The sequence below is a fragment of the Buceros rhinoceros genome, unplaced genomic scaffold (genome assembly GCF_000710305.1).
Source record: "Buceros rhinoceros silvestris isolate BGI_N320 unplaced genomic scaffold, ASM71030v1 scaffold41656, whole genome shotgun sequence".
In the NCBI taxonomy this organism is placed as follows: domain Eukaryota; kingdom Metazoa; phylum Chordata; class Aves; order Bucerotiformes; family Bucerotidae; genus Buceros; species Buceros rhinoceros.
This window is the reverse complement of record NW_010420334.1, coordinates 50,258-75,739: the sequence shown is the minus strand read 5'-3', so window position 1 is coordinate 75,739 and position 25,482 is coordinate 50,258. Positions and strand designations below refer to the sequence as shown.

The 25,482-nt window shown below is 36.5% G+C and overlaps 1 protein-coding gene across 1 annotated transcript in view; it reads right to left on the bottom strand.

Moving 5' to 3' along the window:
- Positions 1-12,120: 12,120 nt before the first annotated feature.
- The window catches only part of LOC104496183 (lipopolysaccharide-responsive and beige-like anchor protein), a gene marked incomplete at both ends in the record, with an annotated part of 62,639 nt that continues 49,277 nt past the window's right edge, over positions 12,121-25,482 (bottom strand). Inside the window, 4 exons of the mRNA XM_010139264.1 lie at positions 12,121-12,182; positions 14,524-14,657; positions 14,919-14,985; positions 23,888-24,021. Of these exons, the coding sequence (XP_010137566.1) occupies positions 12,121-12,182; positions 14,524-14,657; positions 14,919-14,985; positions 23,888-24,021 (397 nt within the window). The remainder of the gene's footprint in view (positions 12,183-14,523; positions 14,658-14,918; positions 14,986-23,887; positions 24,022-25,482) is intronic.

The following is a 25,482-nucleotide window of genomic DNA, read 5'->3' as shown; positions in this document are numbered from 1 at the left end:
ATACACATACAGAGCAGGAGTAGTTTGTGTGCTCAAGTACTACGTTACTCAGTAAAATACTAAATAAAAAACTGTCAGCTTGTCAATGCCTTTCATGCTATAAGGTTACTACCCGAGTGACAACTGTTGTGTTCTCTACAAACTACACCAATCTATCCTAAAAGTTACAGTATTAGGAAAGATGCACTACACAGAATGTTACAGCACATGCAATCTTTAACGATTACGTACAGCCAGAAAATCGACACAGGTTGCAGTTGTCATAACTTATGTTAATACCAAGTATTCTCAAATGAGGATTTTAGTAATTAATAAAAAAACTTTAAATCACTTAAACCAAGATTTCACATAAAATTATGAAAATATCACTACATAAATAAAATCCTATAAACTATCACAGCACAGAAGCTGCATGTCATCAAACCCCCTAAACTTCATTTTTGTATCTAGTTTCAAAGAAGTATGAACATGTAGGTGAAAACACATTTATTACATGCCTTTTATAGCGATCTAACTCACAACTTGATTTTACCCCCAGAACCAATGTCATGTTAAGGTGAAACACGTAAGTCTATGTTAAACTCCAGTTCCTCTACGGTCCCAGTATAGCAACAAACCGTAGAATGGGGAAAAACTGAGTGAGTGGATCACTGATTTCACGTCCACAGTTTCTGATGGAGGAAGCAATCTGCCTGGGCAGCCTCTCCCTTTCTCTCTCCCACTAGCAGGCTGTTGCCATGACTCCTCATGAAACGAAATTAGGGGTCAGGTTTGAGTTCATCTAGCAAGCAAACCTTTTCCATGGCAGTTTCCTCTTTGGGTTCTTTAACCATCAGCTGTTTTCAATGCTGAGATGAAAGACAGTAGCTTCAGGAAGAATAGTAACACAAATCTTAAAAATTAATTGAGAAATCAAAGGATCAAGCAGTTCTGCAAATACACAGCAACGGGAAGCAAGAAAGTCTAAGAAGGTGAGCCAGAAAAACAGAAGTGAGGAAAGGGACAACATAAGACGAACAAAGGGAAGAGATATGAATTGCAATGCCCGCATCATTTTTATGAAGAAAGGAAAAAAAAAAAAATCAAGGAATAGCAGGCATATAAAGGCAACTGCCTCTTCATTTTAGCACTTTTTTTGTTTAAATCTGAATTTTTGTAAAACTGCCACAATGAAAATCTGTCTTCCAAGGTAGACTACTAATTATAAGGACAAGAAAATCACAGCATACTCACTGCTGCACAGTTGCACTAGTAGTGATGGACTGATCCCACCCCACCGATAGCAACATTCATCACCACCAAACAGCAGCAAGCTTCCTGCTCAATGTCTGATAAGTTATAACTAAATAAATTTAACTAATAAAAACTCAAAAATATATATGGCAAATACTGTTTTGGAACTAAAAGCCCCTATATATTATCCTTTCCCCCAAATGAACAAGATTCCTGCTATCATCATACCTTTGGGGGAATGAAACCAAAGTATGTAAACCAATCCAACCTCTTCACTCTAGTCCAAACCTGTCACTTATCATTCCCTGGGGAAATCCAACCCTAATGCAGATCTTTTAAGAAAAGATTTAGAGAAAAGGAAGCTAAATCAAATCAAATTTTAAAAAGAAAAAAAAAAAAGAGGCAAAAAAACTAACACGTGTCTCTTCCATTACACTCCACTTGCATACTACATTCGCTTCCTCATCCTGCATCTGTTGTCTTCATTTAGACTAAAACATTCCGGGTAGCCATTATTCCACTGTTACACGACACCCAGCAACACAGGGCTCTGTTCTCATCTGTCCCTATACATTGCTACAATAAACACGATAAATAATTTTCTGTTCCTTTCATTGCAAACCTTCCTCTGCACGCACTCACCAAGCAAATCTTCCAAAAAGAAAAATATAACCATTTCTGTATTAAGCAGAAAAAGAAATAAACATCTTTGTAAATATTCAGATATTGGAAAATCCAGCTGATTCTTCTGAATAAACGTGGGCTAAGAAGTATGATCTAACACCTAACAGACATCCACCTCGATATCATATTGATTGCTGCATAATCTGAATCTTAAAATACTTATTGAATGATGAGAGCATCAACAACATCTTAGATGAGAAGACGTTTTCCCAGTTGCAGAGATATGTAAAAAGGCACAGATGCGTATAAAATAAGACTAAAGGTTAAAAGATAAACTGAAAAGCACAACTACGCCAAGCTTCTCCTGCCAGGACTTTGACTAACAGCACTGCTCTCCAACTAATGAGTTTCTTAAGCAGTTTTGTCTGGAAACAGAGACGCATTTTTTGGTTTATTAACATGATCAAAAAATGTTCACATATTTGTAATTAGTATAAAGCCAGCGACAAGCGCTGCCACTCACTGAACTTTCCATAATCTCATACCACTTCCCTCCACTCAACCCCTTTCCATAGTCTCAAATTAAACAGACTAGCTGTAAAACAGCAGGGTGTCAAATTAAAGCACACTTTATTTTCAGAGGTCTCCACACTTCGCGGCTGACTTCCTGTCAGGAAGAGTTCCATTTCAGTGCAGAGCCCCATCAGCAGGGAGCTCACAGAATTAAGTGCCAGTTGATATTACTTTGTTTTGCATTTACCACCCATGAGAATATTGTTCAAAGATCTAGTTATAAAGTCAGCATGGTATCATCCTTCTGACTAGACTGCCAAGCCACAGGGTGTGCTCCCACTGCACAGAACTCACCTTAAATGGTGGTGTTTTTTTAAGTCCTAGTGTGCTGGTGGAGCAACAGGATGCCTTTTTGCTTCAGAAAAGTCTTGCTTCTGTAGCTAAATTATGGTCCCTTAGTTCTGAACATCTGCAGCAGTGCACATTTATGGTAACGAAGCTGTCCTGTTTCCCTATCGCACCCTCAAGATTCACATTTACATTAGACAATCCACTCTCCTCCCTAAACATAAAAATGTATACATTAATCATACATATTTCTCAGTAACACAGTTTTAAAGGCTAATATTTTTAGCTGTAGCAGACATGTTTTCCATTAAACTCACACCAACACCTTGACCTGGATTCTTGACAAATTCAAGTAATTTTCATTACATAAGAGAATTTTTCCTAGTAAGAGCCTATAATATCTAAAAAGCCTATAGAACAATTACTAAAAATTGTACTTTAAAAAAAGAAAATGGGAAAATCTGATTTTCCGCCCAGATCTACCATAGGCAGCAACAACATTTTAGTAAGACGACCTCAGGAAAGTTCACCTCTCCACTTCAATATGGCAAACAATTCCCAAGAATGGTTTTCTGGTTTTTAACTCTATCTGTTATCCATTCTTCTATCCAAAGTCTGCAAGTTATGTTGACTTCTCCAAGAGTATTGTCCCAAGAAACAATGAGTCACATCAGTCCACACCAAAACCTCACAGCTTTACTACACCCAGCCACTTGTACCTCTCTACACAACTTTAGTCTAATATATAGCACCCATCCCAATTCCTTTACCTTTTTTTTCAAAACCACAAAGCTCATAATGACGTTCCAGTAAACAGCTGTGTAGTATAATCCAAAACACATCGGTTCTTTCACACTACTTTCCTCAATTTGCAGCTGCAGCTAATGTAGCCTGCTTTTGTTCAACACTTCAAAATACAGTGGCTGCAAACTGCAGAGGGCATTTCCCAGTGGGCCAAAAAAGCTTTAGTTAGGAAGCCATTTCTATCACTTTGATGATTATTTATATCTAACATGCAGAAACGTCAACCCCATTAATTAAAAGTATAACATATCAGACATTCTTCTGTTTTTCTCATACTAAATGTAAGACATCATAGTTTTCACTCATCTTAAAACCTCCTATCATACGTTTCATCTCCAAACTCGGGAGTGAGCAAACCTTTAAAATATCCTCCTAAGAATTATAGAAAGATATAAGGAGATAAAGCCAAAGTACGAGCTCACCACGTTAACTACTGTGACCACTACCTGTCAGGTTATAACTACAAAGTGCTTATTCATCATTAACTCAAGAAAAAGCCACTTACTATTCATGTAGTATTGGCAAATCATTCCCGATACATTCCAATTTATTTCTGCACTTAATGGAAAGGCAAAGTTCAAGTCATAAACTTCTCTCGTTTCTACTATTAAACAAACTGCCAATATACCACTTTATACTCACTTCAAAGACTGACACAAGAAACAATATATTCTCTTAGAACTTATTTTAAGATTTAGCCAGTGATGGATGCAGATGTTTTAAACTCCCTGTCCGTAGACCATGCTAATAGCAAATAACAACTGAAGCCTGAAGCCAACATCTATCCAAGAGAAAAGACAAAGTTCATAAATATTTTAAGTGTAAAAAACCTAAAGTAGGATCTGAGAATTGGGAACTCCAGTAATTATTATGAAGAATAATAGGATTTTGAAATGAACTCCTATTTAAACATGTTAGAGTGCTCTCCAAGAAATTCCATGGAATTCAACAGGTTAAATACTGCAGGCAATTATAGGCAATTAAACTTTCAAACAATTTAAAAACTAAGAGGAAATCAAAGCAGGAGTGAAGTTCTAACAGGCAAATTTTACATTATCCCGGATTGTCATACAGAATATATTACAATAATCTAGTTCTGTCTGGAGAGACAAAAATCTACATACTGCTTAAGACAAAGAAAATAAAAAGTATACGCAGCTAATTTAAAATGCAATTTCAACATACACTACTTCAAAGGAAAGGTTTTCCCAGCTGTTTCCATTTATTTCAATCTTATCAGAATCGCACTTCAGTGATCTACCAAACTGATCTCCAGTTTCAAACACTTACAATGTATATCGTAGTTCAATGAGGCAAGCAGCAAAGTATCTGTAGCACAAGTAATCTATTTGTAATTATTCCAAGAACTCTGCTCAGTGACATATACGAAGCATGAAAGTTGTCAATATACAATTTCAGCAACCAAGGTGAGATCCTCAGAGATGGAAAAAAAACTCCCACTTGGGAGGGAAAGAAGCTACACCATGCATAAAAACCCCAGGTATACCAAGTGTAACGGAGAATCCGAGTGATCTGGGCAGCAGATAATTTTAAATTGTTAGAAGGAAACTTACTGACAAGACAGTATCTAAAACTGAAGCACCAAATGACTGCAATTAAGGAATCTGGATTCCACATCCAGTGCCCTCCCACACCTTCCAGGCCCTTCATTCACCTTCTCCAGAGTTAATCCTACCGATCACCAGCTGAACAGCTCACTGTGTTGGTACCAAGTGCCTTGTAATGCAGGAGAACGCAGAAGACCTAAACTTTACTCCCAGGACCTTAAAGAACTGAAGTCTTCATATATCACAACCAAACCAGGAAGCTGCAGTTGAGGACACCACAGACAAATCACAACGTGACTTTTACAGATTGAGAGAGCTTAATTTCTTTCAAAACTGGACTCTTCCACATAGCTGGTAAATGCCCCTAACCTTCTGGACTACTAGCTACCTTGGGAGGATATGCTGAAATTTTTCCTCTGACAGACTATTCTACTTACAGATAATAATAACTGAAACATTAATTGAAACTTTAGTCTCTTCTGTCCCCAGAGAGCACTGATAGCACAGCCCCCGGCTACTGAAGGATCTACCTTCCCCTCTCTCTAGCTTTACTAGTCTCCATCCCGCAAAACTCAGTTATTGTACATGAAAATGTATATTGCAGGGGGAAAAGAATAACAAGAGGCTTTGGAGAGGAAATGGTTTATAACGTAAAATCACTTCACTGTAAATACCCTGAAGTAGCACTGTACATAAAATTCAACAGACATTTCCCACCTACTTTCCACTGAATAGCATCCTAAAGAAGAGCAGGATAAGAATCTTCCATTTTGTGTACTGGTCACAAGGTCCATTTGTTACAAAATTGCACTAGGAATGTTCCTACTACTGCCTGCATAACAATTAAATACGTGCTTAGCAATCCTATGTTTTCAAATGTTAAGATTTACACAGTTTAATTAACATGTCTAGCTTCACTTGGTATGAAGCAGATCTGAGACAGCTTCAGAACCTAAATAATCCATAGCAGAGTAAGATGATTTTGAATACTCTCACTTCCTTCCAGAGCCTCCTCATCTCTACAAAAATCTGGTCTGGCAGATATTCTTCCAATCTTCAAATTCTTCAAAAGAGCACAAAAGAAGTCAGTACGCTATGAAGTCTCTGGCACACCTGCAGGTGAATCATTTTTCTGTGTATCTCAATACAGTGCCATCATACTGAACTAGAAACACTGAATGCTTCACCACATTGCAAATGAAGTCTGCAATACAAGGCAAACACTATGGGCATGATTCGTGCAACATCATCCCCTGAACTTCATTTAGATTTTGGAAAACCTTTTTTACTGTTTTTATTTGTTAAGATCTAAATAATTTCCATTTGCCTAATAAAGTTATGTTTCTAACCATTTTATGATGAAAGCAATCTATTACTAAAGTGGTTGTGTTTTTTTTTTTTTACTCAAATAGAGCTACATTCATCTCTGATATAAACAACGATCCTACTGGCAGAAGTTCACACTGTCTAAAAAGAAAACCTTCCAAATCCTGCTGTCTTCTATAAGGCTTTTAAAAGGAATAATTAGAACTGTTAGAAAGTCAGTTGACCGCTTATAAAATCTACCTTCTGTACCAAAACATACACATTTTTAGATCATGGATTAAAGGATTATTAGATCCTTCTTAAAACTTATTGTGAGCTGTTAGAACACGAAGTGATTAGATGGGAAAATATTGCCTTGATTAAAATGGCATCATCTAACACTTGGGGCACATAAAAAGTATTCAAACAGCATCTATTCTCTTCATATCTACATCAGGACACTGCAAAGAGGTTTGGTCCTCCTGTTGAGTTCAGCTGCCACGGTATCACAGTGACACAGCTCTTTAGATAACCTACACCAAATTCAATTAAAACTTCATAGCAACCACTATAGTTACCCATCACATCAAACTGCACTTAAAAGTAAATTAAGAACCAGCGCAGATCACAGAGCATCAGTATAATGTGTTCTCTCTGCAAGTAACAAACACTGCAAACCAGCCACCTTCGACATCACCTAAAATCTCCAAGTAATTCAAAGGCTTACCCCATTGCCAAAATCCATTCCTGAGGTAATGAATTTGCATCATTGATAGAAAGCTTTTTTCTGAGCACAGGATACTCAGAAAAGCCTGAAGATTCTGCTGTATTTTACACACATTTAGGTACTGGGGTGGAGGGGGGTGTGTGTGTGCAAACACCTGCTGAAAAAAATCAGCATCTTAATTGCCATTGTATTGTTTTCTTTAGGGGAAATACACCACTGTATTGTCTGTATGGATGAACGACTTTATAGCACACGTTGATACTGTTTAAACAATTAAGATTCCTTATCAGAGTAAGAAATACTACGCCACTAAGATCCTGTCCATGCAAACGATGAATATGAATTTCTTTATGAGCAATGGAATCCGTTAGCAAAGAGATTTAGTAGCACGTGAAAGAAAGATCACACTGAAGAAAAAACCTTTGGTAAATATTGCACCATTTAACCAGCGATAATTGGCTTGCCAAGCTGAGTTAGACAAGAAAAAAATGAAGAGAGCCAAAGACCTGTAAGTTTGCCTACATAGGCAGTAATAGCAACTTCCACGGCATATTTGTTTCTGCTTTAATACTACCAATCAGCCTCTGCTGTATTTTTAAGATGCACATGCACTGTCTTGGATCATACTTTTCTCCAAAAAAAAATATGTCCAAAAGCTATCAGCACAGCGCATGTCGGATTCAACCATAATCATATTTCGTTGGGCCACATGAGCAGATGCTATCACTAGACAGAAAAAAAATCTGGAGTATGAGTTTATGCTTCCCTCTTCCCTCTCCCCAGGAGACACTTTACCAAGGTCTGATATAAATCCAATAGCTACAGCTATATAGTTATATTGCAATGTATCATATTAATATTTCTAGAAGATAAAATACTTAGAGATTAAACGTATTAAAACATTGGTCTTGCTTTTACATAGCCATGCTATCAAGAATGTGCCTTTTAAAACGACACGGGGCAGCAGAAGGAGGAACCAAGCAGCTTTCACATCTCAAACAAGCAAGTAGGGTGTACATGCAGGTAGCGGCAGTGGAGGGGTCATAAAAGTTGCTGTAGTATCCATTGATTTTTAATTGCAAACTTTGAAAAAGGTTGGGTGGCATTCCACCAATTTCAGAAAATTATAAGAGCTGAACAGCATTTGAGTCAGTTAGCATAAGTTAGGACAAGAACCACCTAATTAGTTCTTTTACACATTCCACTGATAATTCAGTTGATTTACTACAGAAAGAAGCATTTTTCAAGTGCTGCAAACTGTAAATTCAAAGGCATCAAGGAAAATTACAGAACCTATTTTGTACCTTTTCGCCTTGGAGCTACAATAATAGGACAAATGCTTTGTGTATGTGAGCACAGATAAATGTTTTTAATACCTTCATGACAGGGTAGAGAAGATCACAGTTTTTCCTACTTAACGATGTATTTCAAGAAAACACCCGACAAATGAAAGGAGGCATGGTAGCGTATTTGCTTTACTGATAAACATGCACTCAATTCATACATGCCTCTCTGCATCTTAGGCAGAGAGTGAGTCCTTTTAGACGCATATGCTTTATTCAGGGGTGGTATCACAGTTTCCTCACGCAGAAGCCTTGCCTCACAATAGCATATGAGCATCTTTTGCATCTTGACGTCACTCATTTAACAGGGATAACAGACATAGGGCTTCTCTCTTTCAGCTGGTTTAATTACCCCGACAGGATGCCGGGCCAGACTAGATGGTGCTTCTAGGTTCACTGTACTGTATGCACTTCTGATAAATGGGAAAAGAATAGATGACCTGGCAGAAGGCTCAGACAATAACATGTGATTTACAGGACATGAATGCAGCTACTATAAGATTTATCTGACAGCCCTCTCCGATAGTGGACTGTTGAGTATCCGATGGAATGATTTCTAGTCTGGAAAGTCTGCTACTGAGTAGCCATACACATTATTTATTTATTAGATGTTTTGGGTTGAAACCATTTTTAAATGATGCACTTCACAATGCTCAGCCATAAATTTAGTTTTAAACCCTAGAAGGGAGGTAGTGTTATTGGAATGTGTGTCAGCCTGAATTAGGATGAGCAACACAACGCTTTTATAAAGTGGCCTTGAATGCATCGTCGATTCTTTCAAAAATGATATTAACGTCAAATAAGCAGGAACACTTTGCAGTAATATTAAATGAAGGATTTCTTTATGTTTTGATAGATTTATATAAATGTAAGTATACACACAGAGACACATCTCAAAATGTAGCGTCTATCAAAACCACAACTGGTTTTGTCGTAGAAAAACCCTTTTGTATCTTAAACCACCTGTTTCTCTTTTTACTTCATGTTAAACATAAAACAATATCTCAGCACATAAACACTAAACTAAAACACAAAAGCAATGGTCTTTTTCCATATGCCTAAATATATGAACTTAAGAGAAGAGATTAACCAGCTGTCACAAATAGTTTCACCAATTCCTTTGAATTTTTTAAACCACTTCACCTTGAAAAGAGCTTGCTTTTCACAATTGTCCAAAAAATTTACTTGTGAGATATCATTATTCCATTTTGCCCTTCTCAGAAATAAACAATATATTTCAGCCACAAATCAAAATAAGCATCAGAAAAATTTCACCTGTTTCAGGAAAACAATCCAAGTATTTACATCACATATACAATGTTTAAAACAAAAACACCAGAGAGATTAATCAGAGCAATCTTTCAATTTCATAAAATGATGGCTGATAAATTTGTGAAGTTTTAAATCAAATTTGCAGATACTTACTTTGTAACTATGCTACATTATTTATGTGATTAAAAACTAGTTTTTGACCTGATCTTTTGATCTTTGGCACTTCATCCTCTCCATCTCCTCTTAAAAATTAATTAAAATTTTAGCAAAGGGATATCACTTCACTTCCCACCCTATCTTGGGCCAAAAAAAAGAAAAGAGGGGGGGAAAAAAAAAAGAAGAAAAATCAATCAAGCTCAACCCCATCTCCTCCCAGTATCTGTAAAATGTCGGCTTGAAATTCAATTTCATATCTCTCAAGCTTTCATGTAGCAAAAGACAGTTCACTTCTTAACAAAATAAATCACTTCTGTGATTGCCATGCTGACCTCTTTGAATTAGGAAAATTCAAAGTGAAAAATGTAATTATCACCCCAGTACAATCTGTATACATCTGGAGCTAATTTTAGATTCATTTCTCACATCATTTTTCATATTCTGTCAAAAATTACAGCTGCTATGTAACTTTAAAAAGACTTTGAGGTCTTTGTGGCTTTATTGGTTTATTTCTACTATTTCACAAATAACCATCTCAGCCTTTGCAACTAGCACTGCTAAGCAATCTCGATACCCTCAATTTGATTAGACTAGCATTAAGTGGCATTGTGACATATATGACAAATAGATGCATTAGAGCACGTCATTTATTCCTGATCCTTTCCACTTCCCAAAACCAAACAAGTGACGTACAGTACAGAGCACAACATGATTTTAAAAAAGATTAGATTACCCTACCAAAAAAGAACTAAAGGTCAACCCCTAATTATGGATACAAGCAGCATGGACACTGAAAACTAATTTTTAAATTGTAACATCAACATGCCAGGCACATATTTAATACTCAGATTAGTTTTACTCTAACACATTAACAAATGAGCAGTAAAACTTGTATACGGGTTTCTTGGTAGCAAGGATTGTTTTCTAATTTAAATCAACAGCAAATTCACATTCTCGAAGTTGTGAACAATGTCCACTTTCAGTACTGCCATATGTAAAATAACCACCTCAAAATCCCAATAAAAATACTAAATTACTTTCAGGGTAAAAATAGATCATATTTCTTAAGGAAAATAGAAAACTAGATGGTCAAAGTTCTAGATACATTCATTAATAATAAGCTCACTAGAAAACATAACTACTCTTCACTAGTTCATTGTAAAATCTATTAGGTGTAATCTCCAGAAGTAATTGTTCTTATTGCACTTTATTGACAATGCAGACTATCGATTTTTCACACTTTCTATGATTCTTTCATTTGTATTCATGAAATGTCTATCAGCACACTCTAAATAAATTTGGCAATATAGGCACTAAAACGAATAAATCGATGTGGAGAAACATTAATTTTGTATTATCCTTATTCGTCAGGCAAGCAAACCATAAGGGTTGTAAATGAAGGTCAAAGGTTTTGAAATGGGTCAGAACCCTTGACCTCTAGACCAATACCATTCCCATTAAAAAAGGCTATTTTAAAGTTTTAAGTAGGGGAATTTACTACCAGAAAGGTATCATTTTTAAGGCACTAAAAGTAAAGCTCAATAAAAACAGTCTTCCATTTAATTACAAAAAAGAAAGCATGAAACCCCAAAAGAAAATCTAATTGATACAGCGTATACCATTTTAAGAAAGTTTCTTAGCCTCTGGCTCGTTTCTAATCACAGGAACAAGTAATTCTCAGAGGTTCTTAAATATCTAAAAACCACTTTGTCTTTAAAAATATAGAATGCCCCAAACTGCTGAAAACCACAGCTGCTTGCTTAATTTTTTCCTCAGATTCTCAGTACTTGTCAAATCAATTAAGAATGACAGTGTTTCAAAAGTATTTATCACTCATTTCACAACCTCTACACAAAATGAAAATTTCTATTAATCCCAGAGGACTCAGCATGCCAAGATGCACAAATCAATCTGTTTCTATAAACTTAATATTTTATTGATCCTATTTTATCTTACAAAAATGACAGCCCAGAATTACTTAGGCACACTTGCATCAAGGTTATGTAAATGCTCAAGAGTAAGTTAACATAAAATCCTTAGTACCTTCTCTCTCCAACTGAATAGACACAACTACTGTGAATTTGTATTTTCAATCAAAAGGCCTTGCACATCATCTTTTTACTTATTACATTTACATTAAATTTGACTTCAAGGTTATAATTTTAACTGTAATTTCTGTTGTGCCCAAAGACAGGAATTTCAGACAACACTGTTACTTTAACCTCACCTGAGAGCAAAGAAGCATCACCAGCTCCACAACTGAACTGCTGGATTTCATGCACACAAGACCTACAAAAGGGAAAAATGGTATACTTAAAATGCACGCTTGTATGGCACCAGCTGTTAACAGAAACTATTCTGAAGTGGAATATATTAGAAGCATTTTGACAATCAAAAGAAAGCTGGAATTCTCATACCACTTCCAGTTCAATTTTGTACTTTATCAGCACAAAACAAAAATATGTGAGAGAGATCAAACTCCATGCCTTGCATCTAATACATTACCTCCATTATTCACAGTTTCATAAATGTTTGTATGTCAAAACGATCAGAAGTGTGGTTAACATATGTTATATTAATCCACTGTATCTACATTTTGCTATTTCTTGAAGGATTGAGTCATTATATATGCAGAGAAGGGAAATGGCTTTATGACCTTTGCTTTCTCCATTGCGCGTTCTCCTTTCAGCCTCCAGCTATCAATCAAGTTTCCATTTTGTTTCATGGCAGCAGACATCCCAAACACTCTTATTAGTACTTTGACCCTTAACCCCACACTAAACCTTAGCAGAAGTGCAAGCAGCAACCTATTACATATTCTCAATTGTTTATAAACTAATTTGACTACTATTATTATTATTTGTATTCACATTTTGGTTTGGGTTTGTCTATAACCAGGTTTTAGGCCCAAAAAATGGTTTTGTGTGTTTACTTTTGTCTAGACGGTTCAATGCTCCCAATAATTTACCTGCATTTCTTTGGTCATCCAATCTGTGAAACACTCATCTCTCTGTATATATAATCTATACTATGGTAAAAATACTTTGAAACCAGACCATCTTTTCTTTATCTTTGGATAAGAAAAAAAAAATGTAACTAAATAGGATATTTACTTCCCTGGCAAATAAAGCTTGGAGAAAAATCTCATTCCTGTTATTCTTATTAAATTAATTGAATAAATTTGTTCACAAGGCAGCTTCTATTAAAATTATCAGCTAAAGCAATGCCCACATGTATAATCAAAAGTAGAATCCCATCTTTTCCAGTCTTACAGAAGACAATTCCTAAACTTCTACCTCCCACTTCTTCCTAACCCATCAGGTAGACAAGCTAAACTCCTAAACCAACTAACTTCCATTTCGGTGAAGTTTAAGTGAGTCTCATTTGTGCTATCAGCAGTCTTCAGTAAAACACTTACTGGTGTTTGACGCTGTTTCTGACAACGTTACCTACATTCAGCCCTACATACAGGATGCCCGTCCTAATCCACAAAACAAGTAGTTTCAAAAATGTTTTTTAAAAAAAACTTTAATTCCCTGGGATGCAAATAGACCTATTAGTGCAAATACAGCTCACGCGCAAATGATCAGCTCAAGTTAAGCAACCATGAGCTTCCAACACTGGAGTGTTTAATTACTGGAAGCTGAAATAAGCTCATACCCTGATTCGATTTACTGCTTTAACTGGACAAAAACTCAATTTTCACCCTAAAAAGCAGTGGACAACGCAATTCATAAGATAAAACCAAATTAAGAGAAAACTGAAAAACTGATGTTGACTCCTAAATTCAGAGTGTTCCAATAATCATGATATTTTAAATTGAGGACATTAATGCCTGCACTGTTTTTAAGCAGACAGAAACCCAACAGTAGAAATTATTAAGAAATTAAGAAATTATTAAGAAATTAAGCCAACACCAGGAGAAGCCACAATCATTGGGCACCTAAATCTTCATCTTCTCAGAAGTAACAGAGAATTCTTCTCAATACTGACAACATATTCCTCTTACCAGTACAACTGCCTTTCAATTAGAAACCAAAAAGATGGAAGCAGATTCACATGCAAGAGATACAGCACAACATGCTGACATAGCTCCCCAGAAGTCTCTGTGACAGTATGACAGTAAAAATGCAAGGTCTTTGTACTCAACTTTCTTCACTGTACTCTGTACTTTACTTTGTGTTGAAGTGCTGACCCTGACACCCTGTTATTAAGGCTCAGAAAACATACTTCATACACCAGCTTCTATGGGAAAATTCACTGGAAGAGTTGGAAAACTAAGGAAGAGACAACAGCAGTTGATCCCACACAATGAGACACAGGAAACTATGAGGTAAAATGAAGGCAAAAAGGTAGCAGATATGGAAAAGATGAGGCGGCAATGACACCGACCTCACGGGACTAAAGACAGAAGGCACAGGAGGCAGTGAAGTTCAGTGGACAGCACTGTGTAGGAAGGAGGCTACGCCAGCAGATATAAAATACAGAAATTCTGAGTCACCAAGCTAAAATACAGCACGCATAAAAAAAAAAAAAAAAAGGAAACTTACTTGTACCTTCTATCAGCAACTCCTGTCCATGGCTACAAAAAACAACCCGCGAAAAAAAAAAAAAAAAAAAGGAAACTTACTTGTACCTTCTATCAGCAACTCCTGTCCATGGCTGCCCAAAAGAGTCCGAGAAAGAAAGGGAGCAAAATCCACAAAAATCTCTCTCAGAAGTGGGGCAGCTTTTTCCAAAGCATGTTCAAGCCTGTCTGTAATACTAGTAGAGAGATACATGTGATTAACAAAAGAAGAAGGAAGCTCCCAACATTTTGTAGAAAGGAGTAAAGTTTTTGGCAATGTTTAACCGATATACATGGTTAAGGAATCAGTAATCCAACATTCATATTTTCCTAAATTTTCATTAAGTATTGAACATCAGCAAAACAACATTCTTAAGTGATGGGGAATCAGAGTATCAACTGAACACCAAAATGTGAGCCACAGCAGAGGTGTTCAGATGTTCAACTGAAGAAGTTACCTCATATTTGAAGCAGAATCCTCAGGCACCGAAGAAACTGTAGGGACAGAGGGCAGGGATCCCCTTCCTACAAGAGAAAAGAATAAATAAATCACATTATGTAAGAAAACTTGCTGGATGTTAGACAGTTGGTCTAGAAACTAAAGCCTCGAGCGCAGTCTCTGAGAAATCGTGGTTTTCAAGTGTGGGTGAGGAAGAGGCAAAGCCTTTCACCTCTGTATCTCAAGGGGTGCTTTTGCTATAATACTCCTATTTACTTAAAGTCATACTTACCAGGTGTGCCATGGCAAGCTTTTTAAACTTTGCTCCAGCACAAACAGAAAGTACTTCAAGAAGCCTTGCAATTTTCTTTGTGAAGAAAGTCAGACTAGACCACAGTGATCCTTTCTGGCTGCGTAAGCCATGATTCTCTCTGAACACCTTTACCAGTACTGACAACCTTAAACAGTGACTACAAATAATGTCTTACACACTTGGTACTCTTTTAAGGTACTAATATAACTCATACATACTAACACAAAGCCAACCGGTAGCATTTTAAAGCATCCCTTTTGTTTAATGGAAGTGCTCATCCCATTTTAAGTAACTTTTTCAAAATTAAATTTTTTGTCTAAAATTAAAATATATTTATGTCAAAGTGAAGCAGAATACAAAGTTCAACAGCAGAATTCAACAGCCTGGCTTAAATTTTTGCAACGCTGGGACTCTGACAAAGACAGCTATGACAAAATTCTCCATTTCACTGCCAGCGTCATGAGCACGATGGCAGTGGTAAAACCTCATTTATGAGTTATTAACTTTGCCACATCAATTATTCAAAGGTTGATAGGGAAGACTGGGTCATTTATGTATCCTATGCTTACAAAAAAAAAGCAATTGTGTTATGTCGAATTGACATTACATGGCTCTCATCAGCGGAGTAGGAATCTGTAAATACTAAATTCTGCTGTTCAGTATATAAAGAGAAATACAACCTCCACACTGCAGTATGGATTGGTATTAGCAATGATGAAGAGGGGGTAAGCAAGACAGCCAGAGATTTCACAGATATTTGCTGCCAGGATAGGAATGGTGACTCACAAATCTTGCATTGCATTCCAAACTATAGAGAGGAATGAATCTTGGCAGACAGATTTCTGTGTATTTCCCAGGAGCATGACTGCTTCTAGTCCATCTGCAATCCTATCTCTTCCCAACCTTAGACCCTGTCCTATTCTCTTTCCTCTCACCTCGCCAGTTTGTTATGCTGCTGGAGAGCAGAGAAGGGGAGGGGGGGTGGGGGAGGAAAAAAGCATGAAAGAAAAATGTTTGATTATTTCCATTCTCACATCCACTTTAGCAAAGGCATGACCCTGCTCAGAACTTTAACTATAGAAAAACTCCTGATTGCCCCACCTACACCGGAGTGAGCTCAGTTAAGGGCAACCTGTCTGGAAATAAGCTGCTGAGGTCTTGAAAGTGTCTAACAAAAGGTGTCAGCTGCAACTTTTCAAAGTATTTCTACTTGACTGAAGTGGAATAGATTTGTAAAAAGATCGCAAAGACAGATCCCTGATACCAAGCTTATTTCATTTCTCCTGTCAAATTTCAAACTTCTGCTCCAAACCACCGGTACACAGAGCTTCCCCTTAGACATGCTGGGGGTTTTGCGGGTACCTTCTCTTCCCCTCTGTCTGGGGACACCTTGCTTCAAAGGCAGCACAGAAATTAATAAACTAACTAATGCATCAAAATGGTGAGAAGTTTTGCTCTTCTTTCTTCATAGATAGGAGATACTTTTATGAATTTTTGATTCACTTACATTTTCCATAAATTCAGCAGTAAGCTTTTATTTTGACTTCTGTATGGAATGATGTCAGAAAGAGTGAGCCATACAAAACGAAGGATAAGAAAGTGGGGAACAAAGTATTAGGTGAAAAAGCAAAGTGGAATCTAAATCTCCTGTGCATTGTTTCCTAAATAATTTATGTAATAAAGGCAAATCAAAGACATATTTTTGAAAATTTCCATGGTGATGCCTAGATTCTATTAATTTTTTCAATATTTTCATGGATATAATCCCACTTCTTGAAGATACAGTTTTACATAGTCAAACCACCAAAATGTGATGTGCCAAAAATTAAAACGCAGCCTCCTGTACAGAAAAACAAAACAAAGCCCACAGAAGGCAACAAGCCATGATTCAGTGGCTCCAAAGACTCCGGCTCTCTGTGGGTATACACATACATTCATACTTAAGTACGCACAATATGCTGCTTGTTGGATTAAGACTTTCAATTACTTCATTTTCATGATAACCTTTATATTAAATAATTTCACTAGAATTCCCAGCTTTCTCAATAAAGCCCAACATCCATATTCTCATTAAACAAGCCTCTCTAACATGAAAATATTCTTAAGTCCACATGTAGCCCAGTAGTGGACTTAAGCCCAAACGCTGTCCTTGAAGGGAATTCAGCACACTGATCACAGGATACAAAACTGAAATGGCATCCAAAGCTTTCAAAACAAGAAAGTCCTCTCAACACACAGGTTGCACGTGCAGAATGTCTTGTTATATAAATGCTTGCATGCTTTTTTACTACATATAGGAACTACAACCGGTAATCCACTAATTATTGGATATGTTAGTCAAAAGTGTATGTATATAACTAAATATATAACTATATATATAACTAAAATCCCACCATATTAAATGCATAAAAATTAAGGATCATTTTATCAGTAAAAAATAAGACTAACAGGGCAGCATAATAGCATAAGTTTTACAATTAAATGTGATCGAAATAATTCAATGCAATATTTAGGTCACAAGCAAAATAGCTGAAGGAAAGATTACGACAGAATTCAAGGGAAACATCTTAAAGGACAATGGAAGGGCATAACAGACATCAGGAGGCTAATAAAGAGATATACAACCAAACCAGCATAACTCATAGCGTTTGTTGTTTTATTCTGTGGGATGGGATGGGTTGGGCGGTTTGTTTGTTTTTACTCACACACACACACGCACACACTCTGGCACTGGTAAAAATGGTTAGAGTGGGAGGTAAAGGAAATCACTGACAACATAGACATGACTTTTTTTATCTAGAAATCAAAACAAATTGTGCATAATGGATTAGATACAAATGTAAAACTATGAAGTTTGAAGGTAAAATCAACTTTTAAATATAGACATAACAAAAAGCACTGATAATTTGGATTTGACAACAGCATAAGGCAGGCACCTATATAAATTGATATTCTTTTTGAAGATTATGTAAGGATATTTATGGCCTAAATTTCTTCATGCTTATCATCACATAAATCCACATTCCAAACTCAGATATATTTCACTAAAAGGGATGAATCTCAGATTTATCACAGCTGAGAATTTCAGTGAGTTTTTAGACAGAATTAGGCATAGTGATTTTTGCACTGAAATTTTTTTTTAAAGTACTTTTGACTTTATGTAACTCAGAAGTAGCCTTTTATTCTACTATTTTTAGTGTCTTTAGTAAAAAAAAAAAAAAAAATAGTTCAGCGGCATATTTTCATCCACAACGCACATGTGGGTAAGTGCAGTAGCTACTTCAAACATGTGGAACTCAACTGACTTATCTCTTCCTTATCCTCTCACTGATAAACTGGCTCCTTCAAACTGACAGTTTTACAGACATTTGCAAGAACATAAAAGAAAATGCAAATAGATCATCTGTCTAGCACCCTCACAGTGAAACCTTATTGTTTATTCAAGGTCCCTAAGGGTCTAAACAAATAATGTCTCTAGCAATAAAAAACTCCTTGTGCAAGGTCGTTATGCTTTTACATATAAACTTACAGAGCACGCTGGGCAATACAGAAGCAGTGCTTAATATACCTTACTCTGGTACTCTGGGAGGTTGAGAGAAGGGAGAAGAACTAGGGAGTTGAATTAAATAACCATAGCTCTTAATTTTGTACAACAGACCTACCATACATAAACACACTGATGCCCTTTATGAAAGGAGTATGTAGTAAAATAACGAACTCATTCAAAACTACGCTTCCAGGGCTGGAAGCGTACAATGCAAGACTACAATGAAAAGTTTTACAAGCTAATATAAGGGATCTGTTACATAAACACATTGGTAGGTTAAATCAAAACAGATTTCATCAAACAACAGTGCACTATGAAGAGAAGTTGCTTTAAAACAGTTTTTACACTGAAACAGTATTAAACATTTCCATTGCACAGCATCAGCATTTGAGATTTTCAACTGTCATTCTGCTTTGGTAACTAAACTACTGCCACTGTAAAGCTGGAATTCTTTGAAATAGTTACTATAGTCCAGTGAATTTCTTGAACTACCTTTGCACTGATGGTACCTCACCTCCCATTCTTTTTTTTTTCTTTAGTTTGTCTTCCACTAACTTTTTTTATTGAGAGGCTTCAAGGTTCTCTTCACCTACATATAAAAATCAGTGAATATCATTCGTCTTTGCAAAACAAGCCAACTGTGGGAGAAAATTTACATTTTCCTATATGTAGGACTAGAATTCAGGAGTCACAACTCCTTTTTTATCTTGTACTGCTTAACCCCAGGTTTCTCCCAAGCATCCACCTGCTTTTTCACCTCAGCCTGTGACATAACCTTCTTTATGACTTCACACTTTGAGGAGCAGCCCACGCAACTGCTCAGGAGAAGCAGAAATCCTGCTGGCTAATCTGGATGGCTCAGAAGCAAAAGAAGTGAAACACAAAGAACTTCAAGTAAGAGGCTGAGGAGGTACGCAACATGAACCGAGTGGAACCTCTCAGTGGTGGTTGGTTTTTTTGTTTGTTTTTTGGGGTGTTTGGTTTTTGGCGGGGGGGGGTGTTTGGGTGGGTTTTTTTGTTTGTTTTTTTTTTAAACTGCTCAGACTGCTGTTTGTGTTTTTTTTGTTTGTTTTTGGGGTTTTTGGTTTTTGGGGGGGGGGGGTGTTTGGTTGGTTTTTTTGGTTTGTTTTTTTTTTAACTCGGCATCAGTAAGGACAAGATACAGTTCGGTTCTGCTTCTTACAAACTTTTCATACTCTCTCATAAAAAAATATATTTGAACAACCATTTGCTAACTGAATAGTGAAAGCCTCAGAACTGCATTCTTTAGAGTGAACCACTAATAAAACACATCTGAAATCCTTCAAGTACATAAAGAGAAGAAACTCAGAGCATTGGAGAAAACAGTAGGAGTGCAAACTGCAAAACAGTTCAAGAGAGTTCACACCACTTCAGAATGTTACAACTGTAATTCAAACATTTAAAAGGAAAACTAAGTGACAAACAAATATACAAGCATCCCACTAGCATATTCACAACAGCTCAGGCAACTCTGCCAAGTCCTGCCTATCCCGACACTAGCCTTGTCTTTCCAATAGTCCTTCCCGGATACAGTGTGTGTAAAACCTCTGCGTCAAACCTCATGTTCAGCCTATTCATCCCAGCTTGAGTAAATTCCTCCTCCTTAAATTTTCACTAGTAAACATGCTCTTTGCTCAATACCACTGTCAGTAAGAGACAAATGATTGGCTCCACACGGGCCACAAAGGAGCTTTATTTTCTCCATTTGTTTCCAAGATCTTTCCACAACTGGAGTAGCAATTCCAGCAGAGCAGCAACCCAAATATCAGCCACCAGCAACATACTGATGGGCAAGTTTAGACACAAGGGGCACATCTGTTTTCAGAAAGGCTTTCTGTGCTGTGAAATACTCTGTGGCCTGAACGAGTGAAGGTGAAGAAACTTCTGCTGAGAAAAGTCCAGGCTGGCTGAGGCCAAAACATGTTTTCACCCTCTTTCAAAGTATCAGAGGAACAGAGTGAGTTTAGATGGTTATCTTTCCACCTTGTCAACACTTTGTATATTGTAAGCCAAGACACCTCACATCCACTTGATAAGAGCTTAGGACAATCCTCAGAGTCAAATATCTGAGATACTCACAGGCCACGAGCTACAAGCAACATGCAAACTTCAGGGGAAAATACTGGGAAGGAGGTTGATGAATTCAGAGCACAAGCAAATGGCAACAGAGGCATCTGCAGCCACATTGACTAATATTTCAACACAGTTCCTACCTTAACCAAGTAATTTTGACAGCGCACCTACAGGTGGAGGACTCACATATTATATAAAACTTATTCCTAAATCATACTTATGTACAACAATAAAACTAAAACACCATCACTTGATGTTTGAATCCCATTTCAATGTCTGTATCTCCTTTTCATCTCTGTTTGGGAGTAAATAAACTCAGGTCTCCACAGCAGTGTTGTTATATTAAGGTTCTGTTTGCTCAATTAGTTTTTAAAACATATCAGTTTAAAACATTAATTTTTAAAACATCAAAACAAATGCACATAAAATTCATTTTAAAAAGTTCTTTGACTTTAGATAAAACAGCTGAAGTATATTTTTAAATGTAACAATGTTTAATAAATAGCCTGCATATAAATTGTGAAGAAGCCCAAAATTTATATTCACTACATAAAACCCTAGACTCAGCACTTTTTAACAGAGGATTTAATTAATTTTTTTCCTTAATTACAAAAGTAAACAGACTTACAAGGAATGTTAGCTGAAAAAAATGAGAACAAAGTATTGACACTCTGCTACATGAAAACAAAAATTAGTGAAAGAACACGTGATTTGAACTTGGGGGGAAATTATACATAACACATTTCCGTTTTAAAGGAAGTGTACTTATTCCTACTTGTATCCTCAAATACAAAGTTAAGGCCTTATACATTTATTTCAAAGTTAAATGTGTGCAATTTACATGAGAAACACAAACCACTGCAACTCTGCAAAATTTATGCTTCCATGCCAAAAATAGAAACAGACTCGCATTTTAATCTGTTTAAGGCATGATTTCATTTATTCCTTTACTTTTTCTTTCAATTCATTAGATTGCCAATTTAAACATGTCTATTATTTTTAATCCTGATTAGTTTCTTTTTATGCATATCAGTTCAGATTACAGGTCCAATTTTTGCCAAAACTCCCAGACATGCTGGAAGTTGCACAGTTACAAACTACATCAGTATTGTTTATTGTCTGGATTTCTTATACATTCTACAGGCACAGGAGCACTTCCCCCCCGCGCCCCCCCCCCAATATGTTCTTAAAAGATTGACTACATTTGAAAATCATTGCACGTCCACTTTGTTTCTATTAAAAGCAAGTGAATACTGACTTCAGAAATTGTAATAATTAAGGCCACATCTAACCTGGGTAAACCAGTAAAGAGCTAACAAATTAGCAATTATTTTAAGCAGTTTCAAGGTACGTAAGATTTTATCATTTTTAAAACAGATTAGCTGCACAGAGCCAATCTTCCCCAAAGGACTGTGACATTTTAAAAGCTAATTTTCCTAGTCCAAACATTACTCCTAGACTACTAGAGTACCTCCTGTGATTTCAGTGACAGAATGGATTCTCCCTTTTGCAAAGAATAAGAACATACTAGAATTCAATAGTTTTCCTTCATCAGGAGTGGAACAAAACCTTTTTGATTTGCCCAGGAAATGCAATGGGCAGTCGAAGATGGCAACAAATATCTTCCAGACACACAAGTACTAGAGGACGTAACAATGGATTAAATTTTTTTCCTCCATCTCTGCAAATCGGATGTAAGTTTATAAAAACATGAAGCAAGAAATTCAAACACTGAAAAGAAACACCAATAATCAGGCATAGATTGAGATTTCCTTGATAAAGATGCAATTCAGCTTCAAGTCTTGACATTAAACTTCATGGGCACAGTTATGAGATCCCACCTAGCTTTGTGACTCAGACATGGCTAAGTAGGAAAGCCTGCCTTTGACACAGCACATAAGGTTAAACATCGTTTATCTCATACTGAACAACCAGAGACTGAGGGTTCAAAGGACCGCTTGCTTATAAACAACCTACTCAGTTTTGTCCCCACTGAAAAAAACTGTCCAAAGCAATTAGTTCAGCATCAACACTGAATTTGACCTCAGGCTAAAAATATCGGAAACATTTGTATATAATTTTCAGTCCTACTTAGCACTAACACATATATCCTCAGACAAATACCCTACGATTTATAAATAAGCTTGTATTTTACATAACAAAAAAATCTGTAACAAAAGTTAATCTTTAGAATATATCATACTTACACTAAATACAAGCCCATGTATTACGCCTGCTTTACAAAAACTGAGAAATCTTGAAATTACAACAAATATTGCTCAGGCATTTGCATTTTTTCTGACAGATGAAGGCAAAGGAGAACCCCAAAAAATTTAGCAAAGCTTTTAATTTTTTTTAACAGAACTTTCGTAATTTTTTAAACAGGTTAATTTTTATATTTGTGCAGCTACAGCATCAAAACTAGGAACAAGAAAATGACCTGGAAAACTCTCCGAACATACTAAAAAGACTGAATTCTTATATTCATGTCCCCATATGCCACTGACAATTCGTCCGGTTTAACCTACAGTCACGTCTATTTTCCTGTGAAGTATCTGATACCGGTCTTTGTTAGAGGCACAGATGCCAAATGCAGGCCCGCAAGCTGCTATGTGGGAGCATATGACAAAGATATAGATGATGTAGTACTGAGGATACCAAGGTCTCAAAGGTTCTTTTGTCTCACTCGATAATTTAGGACATGTTATACCACATACAATCACACAGTTAAAAAAAATAAGGTGCAAAGCACCATCTTCCCCGATTACCGGCACGTATGAACAGATTATAGACACACACACTAATCAGTATTACAATCGAAAGCAACTAATTACTTGACGTCTGAAAAGCAATTGTTCTCATCTACAGTGTTTCGAGATAGATAACTATTGAAAAACATCTCACCTTCACATAACACGTAACAAAAACCATGTAACAAGAACAACTTCAGCTGTTATTCAGAGTGAATGGTGAGGGACAGAGAAGCAAGAGAGGAAGAGTTGGGACTTGCGTTGTTTAATTTATCCTTACTCACCAGGAGATTCTCCTGACAAATCCAGGGCTTGGGCTGAATCTAAAGAGGAAACCACACTGACAGCATTTGTAGGAATAGCCATAGAAGCTGCAGAAGACGAAATGGCTGATTTCTTCGGCGGTACAATGACACTCCTAGGTGAAGACAAAAAGTTAGTAAATAATACTGTATGAAGTTTCAGACATCATGATCCTTGTGTACCCATGTAGCACATACACTTCTACGTTCCAGAGAAGCACTGTCCCTTCCCTATTTTCTTTTTCCATCATCTTTGGCAATCTACCTTAACGTAAACGACAGTCCATACTTGTTTAGTTTTTATGGTACACTTTAATATCTCATCCACTTTTACAAAATCTCTGACAAACAAGCACACAGTTAGATGAGCAGGATAAGCAACCTGTGAGTACATTTCACCACAGTTTCACCAAGATTCGGGTTTAAACTTCAGGCAACTACTTACAAAAGATACCACAGTATTCAAAATGAAAACACGAAGATAACTTACCAATACTGAGGGTTGCCTTGGCAGTATACTACTTCTAAAGCAGAACAAAACACTAACCGAAGAAGGATATACTATAGCTAAAAACATTCCAACACACATCTGCGTGCGCATACAAACATTCACACAACTTAAATATAGCTAAGGCATGAATTTGAGTATATCTTGTCAATCAAGTTTTACTTATAGAACAAATCAAAACATTCCTTTGAAGAGAGAATCTCTGTCTTTTCTACAAATTAAACATCAGGCCTTATAGTCAGCATTAAAGATTACACAGGAGGAAAAGATGCAAAGTGACAAGTTAGGTGTGGAGATTTATTTCACATGTTCCTGAGACATCTATTTATGCTATACCAATTTCAATTAAATTGTAGTACTTTATTCCAAATACCTAAAAGGCCTTGTTAAGCATACGTTAAAGGCTTTTTTAATTGCAAGTTAGCTCCATAAACATGCAAAAACCCAGCTAATGAGGTAAAGAGTACAGCTGATATATAATGCACTCCCACAGCAGCGCTTACTTTTAATTACCTGGTGTTAACTGTAAGCCGAAAGGCTTCAACATTCAATTTATTTAATCACGTCTTTTGTTGACAATACTGTAACTACACACTGAAAGTATTCCCTTAATAGCTTTAAAACATTCATTTTCTAAATAAAGTAACTTAGAAACTTGACCCAAATTCACGTGTGGTAACAACCAAGGAAGTTCTGTCAAATATTTCTAAAATAGTTCTTGCTACAACGGGAAAAACGTCTGTATCTGACTCCCTTCTCCAGTCCAAAGGATGTCTCAGAAGCTAGACCACATTACTGATTAAATCAACCTTCCTTAATAGTAGGAGTAGGCAGGCACCGTACTTGGAGGCAGTACATGTCATATCATTATAAGGGTGACTGCTGATGTTAACTATACTCTAAAAAAATAGAAGCGACACCACCTGAGCACCAAGTCAGGATCCTGTGCCTAAACCATGAGTTTTGCTTGTATGTTCATGTCAGTGTCCCTGAAACATCAGCAATGCACTATAAAAAATTCATATATTTAAACTTTTAAATTATAGACACATTACCAACTAATTTTGCA